Raw genomic sequence first — 8,932 nt, 5'->3', positions numbered from 1 at the left:
TTACAATTATAGACCGTTCATTTCTTTGTCAGTGGGCAAACTTACAAAATCTGCAAGGGATCAAATCGTTATTTCCTTCACTGTATATACTTTTTCTGAACTCGATCAGCTCTGTATGAAACTAATTTAATTTACTCCAGCCAATGTTGATTCTGTCCAGCTTGTTCCACTCCTGTTAAAGTAATTGTCACATAAAGTTTTGACTTCTGTCAGCTTACTACAAAGTTAATTCTCACTTTGTAGTTTCTTTCAACATTTAGAATAACGTCTTGAACTTTTTGGACTCTTTTAGCATCTACAAAGAAATAAAAGTGAAAAGGCCGTGTTCCAAATCTGACTTCCTTAGTACGGTTACATAAAGTCATACTCTTACATGTTTGTACACTGACTTGTGTACACTGTAGTGTTGTCCCTACTCACACACTGCAGATCTGCACTTGCCCAATAACCAAACATTTGAATGCATCACTTGCCAAGATATCTGCAGCTTTATTTGTTTTACCCAGAAACGAACTTCCTGCCCTCTGTTTAACGCACATGATAGCTTCTATCTGACAGCACAGTATGGTGATACTTAGTGAAAAATTCATATCTTTGTGTGGTGTTCAGCAACAGCTGCAGTTTTGAAAATACTTTACGGTAGTCTCTCCTGTTCCGCTGCGTAGCCGAGATGGCGATCGTTCAGTGTGGAAAGTGTCCATTGTTTCCTACTGTGTGTCACGATACCTATTCTATCAAACTATTTAGTATGCCAAAAAATATTTAGTATGTCCCATTACATACTGTAGTATGTGAAATGCAGAATGCCAAAAATACCAGAATGTCCTACTCCATCCTGTTGTATTTTGCAGTATACAGGCCAGCAGGCTATTTCGACTGTTCTGACCCACAATCGTCACATCAGCTGAGCAGCTTAGAGTTGGTGGTGCTTATGAGACACTCGGTTGAAATTCACAAAAGAAGAAAGAGGCATTAAAAAGAAGTGTAACGTTAAGTTAATTTCCAAATTGCATCCTTATTCCTTTCACTTAAAATGTCATGCTAGAGATAGTGACGGATGTGACCAAGAGGGTCAAAGTTCAAAACACATTTCTATGAAGACGTATAATGTCCATATTGTATGCATACTGCATGCGACAGCATACTTTGTAAGGGAAGCTGCATTACATAGTGAAAGTAAATGGAAACAAAATGCAAATCAGGATGCAGCTATACTGAATTTTTGGACCGTTTTGAGTGCATGATTCAGGTACTTATAATGTACTGCATGTTTCCATACTTGACAGCGTGAACGCATTTAAGCAGTCAAAATAGTACGTGCGTAAGTACGTGATGTGGAACAAAAAGTGATGTAGATAACGGAAAACATGTAAAGGCCCTCGCCTCTGAAAGAAAAGCACAAAAAAAGCAACGCAGTCAGTTTCACATAAGTCCCTTTATTTTCAGAAGACTCTTTAATTGCATCAACATGGCAAAGATAGTTCATTTGTAAATCATATTAAATATCCACATTTCAAATTCAAGGTAACAATGAATTGAGATAAAGTTGCTCTAATATTTTGTCTTTTATAACCATTTCAAATGAATCTTATCGATATATTTAATTTCTCTGTTAACAAGTCAGGGGAAAATTATCAGACAACACTTTTCTCATAAAACAATACAATTATCAGAAAATTAACAATTTCCATATAAATGCTTTCGGTTTATGAATTTTAATTTTGTAAAAAGTATATATCACAGTGATGTCTGTCATTTTTTGGGCACAGGTATTAGTCAATGGATCAAAAAGCAAAAGGAGAAAATTTAACAATTTTTTTCTTTAAAGATGCTGAAAAAATATCTGAATAATTTAGTTGCGGATTTGGATTCTACGTCTTCTACTTCTTTCTATGATTATGCTAATCAAAAAGCTTTTTGGCGAGAGGCACCTAACTTTATTATCATTTCAAATAGCAACTACAAACTAGAAGTGCAAATGACACATGACTTAAAAAAAAAGAAGCATCCAACTACTGCCCCTTCGTTCTCGTTCATTTCGATCGTGTAGTGCAAATTAGGGGAACAGTTCTTTCAAGTCATGCCGAAGTAGTCTTATCAACCAAACAACAACAACAAAACCCTTAAAATACTGACCGATAGCAATTGCACTTCACATTTCACCAACAAATGGCAATGGTTATGACACACTGTATGAAGAGGAGAGCAGTACACAGTCATCTATACAGAAAAAAATGCCCTCTCAACACAAACTCTACAAAAAAAAACAACAGACGGACACATAAACAATTGCACACCTTAAAGAGATGCTCTCTGTTAAGTTAAAAGGCAAATGGTAACTGACTACTGAAGAGCAAGGTTGTGATGTGATTAGCTCATGGGATGACCTACACATATGAGCAGTAGCTTGGCACATCGAGTGAGTCTTTAGTGGAACGTCTGCTTCAGTAACATTCAAAAGTAACACTGACCACAGGCAGAGTTTGGATGAATCACAGCATTTGCAGTTTAAAGAAACGTCTTATTCAATGCTTAGATCACAGGTAGAAGTGGTGAATAAAAAAAATAAAAAATCTATCAAGACTTTGATCCCTCTTCACTTTAAGACATACAAATCTGTTTGCATAGATTTGAAAATGTCTAATAAAGCAAACTGACCAGTGTCTAAGACGACTGCTGCTGCGTGAGGGTGTCAAGGCGCGTCTAAGGAAGTGATTCGTCCAGTAACTTTCTTAACAATTGCGCCCACTTCACAGCGACTCAGGAATGTGGGGTGGGAAAGTAGGCGGGGTTTGAACCTCAGTTTTCCTATGTACAAATGAGTGCAATACTATTGTCTGAAGGTGCGCAGTTATCACAGGAAGAGCTCTAAACACTTTAGGTAAACCTGTTTTTTTGGAGCAGACTGATACCTTGTTGTCCGAGTCTTTGCTTTGGCCACAAAAGTTCCTACTTGTCAGAATCGCAGGTTCAAATTCCACTTTAAACCTTGAATTATTACTCACTCGGTGACGATGAAAATGTTGAGATGATTTTAGTTAAATTTCACAATGAAAGCAAAGCCACTACAAAAAAAACCATGTTAAGGTTTACTATTTTTGATTAAGCCTGCACCAGGAGCAATTCCTAGACATTTCCCTTACACTTGAACATGATGTACCTCGACACATGATTAGGAGGTTAGATTATAATCCTTTGATCTCCAACCAATAAAAAGAGGAGTACAATCACATTTAGTGGTGTAAGGGAGGCATTTAGTGGATGCTTCTGGACACAGCAGAGTACCTTGGGGAGAAACACCTCCTCTTCTTTTACGTCTGCCATCCTTTCGGATTCTTCAGCTACAGATGCAAGTCCTCTTGCAGTAAGGGCTGCGACATCTCCCAGCTTCTGTGTTTTAGCGAGGGCCGCTGTTTTAGCGTCACTAGCATTACATAGACCACCAGGAAGCCCAGCACCATCACCACACCAAGGAACGAACCCACGACCGGGGCATAGGAGTACCCGTTGACCTTGGGAGGAGTGGGCGGGTGGGGCGGGATGGGAGTGGGCGGAGTCGGCGGAGTCAGCTCGGGGGAGAGGAGATCCTGAACGTTTAAGAGGGAGCCGTTGTTCGGTAGAGGGCGGATGGACAGGATGTGGCACATGAGAGGGTAAAGGTCAACGGAGCGCATCGAGGTTTTGATGTAATTCTGTCGAAAGGCCGGTCCGCGGGCAACGAACACAGGCTGCATGCTACGTAAAGTGTTGTCATAGCCATGGTTTCCCACTGAAAAGAAAAGATGACAAAAAAGTAAATTAGCATAATGCATCATCAATTTGTAGGACTCCGGTTTTCACATCCCATAATTCACAGGTAGCTCTTTTTGTTGACAGATTTATTTTTTTTCTGGTACTGCTCCTCTAGCTGAAAATGTACGACACTCATTGCCTGCCTGAGCTGACTGGATAACTCTTAATGAATTACAGCAACACACAATCAAAATAGAAAATTAAATCAAAAGCCCAAAGACCTCAGATCAAAGCTTAGACAGGCTAACTGCTGCTCTGAAAATGTATCCGTGCTTTTACATTCCTGAGGAACTGACATGTGACGTGTTCTGCAAGTAAAAATCAATACAGTTTATCAATGCTGCCTGTGACGGCAACATCAGCGGATTCAACTAACATCCAATCAGGTTCAAGATCTCATACTAATCATGCCTGGGTATTCTGATCACCCGTAATGATATGCACAATTTTAATGACAAATTGATACCGAATGACAAGGCAATCTCAGATGCTAGATAGTGTCGAAGCTATTCAGCTGAGCTTTTATACAGCAGCTGTACTGTTCCCAACCCTTTCATTTTGAGCCACCAGAAGGTACAGATCCACTCTACATGACTCCATAATAATTATAAGTAAGTGGGCGTAATTGTTTATATATCATATTATGTATCACGTTGCAGGTTTTCCTTCCAGCTGCAGACTCCACCTGCTCATTGTACTGATTATCAAGCCTTCAACCAGAGAGGAGGAATTAAGCAATCAAATTAGCTGCTGTCAGCAAACTCAGTGACGCATGGTCTGAAGTCTTCAATCTAAAGAGGAGGCGCTTGATTTATATTAGATGAGGAAAAATAATTGCACTTGGAGGCACTATGACACAAAAAAAAAAAAAAAAAACTCCAAACCCACACGCACTCACATTCTCGCTGTTCCTACGGGAAAAGCAAATCTGGCTCTTTGTTAATTACGGCTGGTGTAACATGAGCTAGCTTTGGTTCAGTGACTGAAATAAATCTCCTGTGAAGCTATTATTAGAGCAGACAAAAGCTGCTTCTGAAACCTGCTGATGAAACCTGCTTAATGGGTGCAGCCATGAAGCAGAATATTGTCTCAGCACAGTTTTTAAAGGGGTGTGAAGACGTACACATGAAGGGTCCGGTCCTGTTCTGCAAGATGGTCCAGCCCTCCTTGGCCTCCAGGAGGATGGGCATGATCCTGATGTTGTGCTGGTAATGGAAGTGCTCGGGAATGTCTTCCTTCTTGTACGCCACCATGTTGGGGTTTGCATCCATCAGCAGACTGTACACCTCCTCGACCTTCCCTGCAACAGACAAGACGCAATAGATGCAAAAATTATGTTTCAGTATATGCGGCAAGAATGAGAGAAACTTGATTCTGTAAATATTTAAGTGAAAGGTAAAAGTCCATTTGATTCTAGATTAGAGCTACATATTCCTAAAATGTACAAACATGACTACAGAATAGCAACAAAAAAAAAAACTTCATTTAAACAGATTTAAACATTCATCTGTGCTCAATTTATCCTTTTATTGGACTGATTACAAACTTATTCCAGGATATAATTGGAACATCTGGATTTGCCTGATGTAAACCATATACATGGCAACAATCTGATTCTGAGATCATGGAGTGACCAAATATGCCATCCCCACTGCGTACTTACCGCATTTTCTGCGGTGCACGGATGCAACGGTCTCTGACTTGTTTGCATTTGGTTGTGCAAGTCCCTGACCCTGTCACATCTCCATACTGCCCCTACACCACCCTCACCGGACTTGTGCATATCGCATCGTGCAGATGTGTTGCAGTCATTTTTGAGGTAGAGCACAACCAACGCTCCAAACAGGTCTACGGTACACCAGGCATCATGCGCACATGAAAGTGTCGTCTAAAGCCTGTGCATCTCTGGCCTCGGCAAACTCTCAGCAAGAAAGCAAATGAATGTGTTTCTAAAAATAGCATTGGTGTTACCTTCTTTGGGGAGGATTCCCACCACTGGACTCTTATCCACCCAGGTGTACAGGTCTCTGCTCACGTACTCATCCAGTTCTATGATTTTATCAGCGGATAGCTGTGCCATCCCGTGGTCGCTGGTCACTATCAGGTTCACCTTCTCGTACAGCCCGGCCTTTTTTAGCTCATTCATGAGGAAGCCGAGCTTCTCGTCGATCCCGGCGATGACTACGTCCATGAGGGAACTCTGAGGTCCAAAGCTGTGCCCACTCTCATCCGGCTCCTCCCAGTACAAGACTCCGAAATCCACCGCTTCGTCTTTAGGCGCAGAGAACCACTCAATAATCCGTTCCACTCTGCTTTCAAAAGAGACCGAGGCGTTGTATTGGAGGTACTGAGTGGGGAACATGCCGTGGATCTTTACATCAGAACCCGGCCACATTGCCGCCCCGCTGCGGCCTCCAGCTCTCTGAATGGTCACCCAGAGAGGCACGGCTTCCTCCCACCACCGGGATTCATAAATGCTGTCCGTCTCCATGGAGAAGGACTGGTTCAGAGCGGGGTCGTACATCTCATTGGCCACGATGCCGTGTGTCTCAGCATAGAGCCCCGTCACTAAGCTGTAATGGTTGGGGAAGGTTTTGGTGATGTAAGCGTTCTCCACGAACTCCACCTTGACCCCCTCATCCATGATGCTGCGGAAGCTGGGAGTCGGGACTCGGTCGATGTAGTCCCAGCGGAAGCCATCGAAGGACACGAGCAGCAGCTTGGGCTGCTCCTTCACACTGTGGTCTCTACGCCCATGGTGGTTCAGGCGATGGAGGGAGACCAGAGGCAGAAGCAGGGCCCACAGGCAGATCAGAGAAGTGCAGCCTCCTCGCAGCAAGTAGCCCAGCATAGTGTAGCGCGTGATGACACAACCTGCAAAGATACACATAAAAACTGCTAAGGCAAAGAAATGAATGCCTGTTATCTGGAAAAATAAAATATTCGGCCTCCAAATAGGGCTGCACCAGGGCAGGGCGATATGGCTCTAGGATAACATCACTATATTTTTGCAATAACAATATTCTTGACAATATGACAAAATACTGAGACATATTTTAGTATTCATTCCATGAATATCAAGTTGCAACAAATATGTCAACGTAAACATAACAGTTGACCTTTAAATATTCAACATATTACTGTGGTTTGCTGTACAGCTGAGCTTTTGTAAGCAAACCACTGCCACATGACTGAAGTTGCTCAACGTTTTGGACCCAAACCTTCACCCAAGAGCCGCTTTCATTCTTGCTTATCGTTGCTGAATTGAAAATGATTTCATCAAATAATATAGTCATGATTTTATCTAACAGAAGTCAGAAAACTGCAAATATTGCCAAATATATTTCTTCATACCCATAGTTTCAAAATAGGATGTTCAATACTCATTGATTAGTGCTGTGGCAATACATGTCCAAACTGATCGATAGAAAGTGAATTCACTACTATGTAGTCATTATATCAATCAAGCAAAAAAGAAATGAATAAATGTGGGTTTAAAACTGTTGGTTGAACAACAGGAGCAACTGAAAGGTGGCACCTTGGGCCCCAGTGACTTGCTTCCCAATCAGAAAACTAATAAATAGATTAATAAATATTGAAAGTAATTGCTATTTTATCCTGCATATGACAACAAAGCATACGTTAGGTGATAAAATGTTGTTATTTTTTTTTAACCAAAATAATCTGTCCTATACCATTATGTTGATATTAGTTTGATGCAGCTCTACATTGTATAGAGTTAATAGATGACCAGCAGTTTGGCATCATCTCTGAAGACATTACAGGTCAGGACAGCAATGATGTCATTGGAAAATTGGCAGACTGACGATGCAACGACTGCACTGCATCTGTAAGAGCGACTTATTCCATTTTGTAGTCAAGGGAAGCTTCCTATTGACATTACAGAGGAGACAGCTTCCGTGTTGGAGCCTTTGTTCTGCAGTGCTATGAGCTAAAACACGCAGTTCCACCTGCAACAATAACCACGTCCAGTAGCGAGTCCGATTCACACGCAAACAGAGGCGACATACAGGCAGATTAAATGCACAAATTCAAACCTCTTAAAAACACCGAGCTGTCAACAAGCTTACCTTGTTATCAGATCCTGCACACTGGCTCCAATCCTTCCTCCGCACGCCGAGATAAACAACCGGACTCGGGCAGTTCTGCACGAAGGAAGTCCCGCCTATCAATTCACTGTTTTTCTTTTTTTTTTTTTTTTTTTTTTTTTTTTTTACCCTTTTGCTGCTTTTATTTGCAGACATGAAACCAAACCAGATCACATGGAGACAAAAGGCTGTCCCGTGTTTTCTGCAGGAGCATGCTTCGCCTCATGAGGAACTGCACCCCCCAAATTTCCCTGCCATAGTCAAAAGTGCACGGGTCCCAATGACGTAATGTGGGATGGGTGGGAGGGTGATCCAGTGTTATAAATAGACATCTTGTGTGTCAGTCAGGTTACATTCAATTTGTTTTAAGAGGACAAAATCTAATTTAGGAATAAGCCAACACTTTGGCCGATAAAATGCATCACTGTGAACAAGTTTACACTTATACCTAATAAAAAAAAAAAATGCTATACTAAACATTTTATAATTCAAATACATTGCAGCTTTGGATCTTATAGCAATTTCTCCCAGATGACAATGCTGAAACAATGTTATGGAACAGCCGACTTCCAATAATCATGACAAAATCTGTCCACAAGGTGTCAGTCAAGTCCTATCTACAAGAAGGCCTGTTTGGGCCACAGTTTGACTCCCTTCACTTTCTATTACAAAGAAAAATGGCATCTCAATAATGTCTCTGCATGGTGATACTGAGACTATTTCTGACCTACTGACAAGCACTTCCATCTCTGCAGGGACAGCCAGATCTATTTACTGATGCTCAATCCTCATTTACTATCAATGCAACGTCCTGCTACTTTTCTAAATAATTTTGGTGACTTTAATTTAATGATTATGAACAAAAGCTTCCTCAGCTAATAAATGGATCTTTTGGTTACTTGTTTTGGCAGCTACTGTTTCCAGGTCATGTATGAACTCAGATTTTAGGACAACACATGGGCGGTTTAATCTGTTAAAGGGATCCCTGGGCAACTATTTGATCGTGGTGATTTAATAAAAGGCCACTTTAT

The 8,932-nt window shown here is 41.2% G+C and overlaps 1 protein-coding gene across 1 annotated transcript; it reads right to left on the bottom strand.

Moving 5' to 3' along the window:
* Positions 1-1,420: 1,420 nt before the first annotated feature.
* On the bottom strand, positions 1,421-8,141 carry enpp5 (ectonucleotide pyrophosphatase/phosphodiesterase 5). Its single transcript, XM_069714210.1, has 4 exons — positions 7,884-8,141; positions 5,764-6,666; positions 4,916-5,092; positions 1,421-3,769 (listed from the first exon to the last, which is right to left on the bottom strand). The coding sequence occupies exons 2-4, from the start codon at positions 6,641-6,643 to the stop codon at positions 3,342-3,344; spliced, it is 1,485 nt and encodes a 494-aa protein (XP_069570311.1). The 5' UTR covers positions 6,644-6,666; positions 7,884-8,141; the 3' UTR covers positions 1,421-3,341.
* Positions 8,142-8,932: the final 791 nt, after the last annotated feature.

This window comes from Brachyistius frenatus, unplaced genomic scaffold (genome assembly GCF_029030835.1).
Source record: "Brachyistius frenatus isolate BFR_SWC_R1_liver_20210118 unplaced genomic scaffold, ASM2903083v1 Contig_128, whole genome shotgun sequence".
NCBI lineage: Eukaryota > Metazoa > Chordata > Actinopteri > Embiotocidae > Brachyistius > Brachyistius frenatus.
This window is presented reverse-complemented; position numbering and strand designations above follow the sequence as displayed.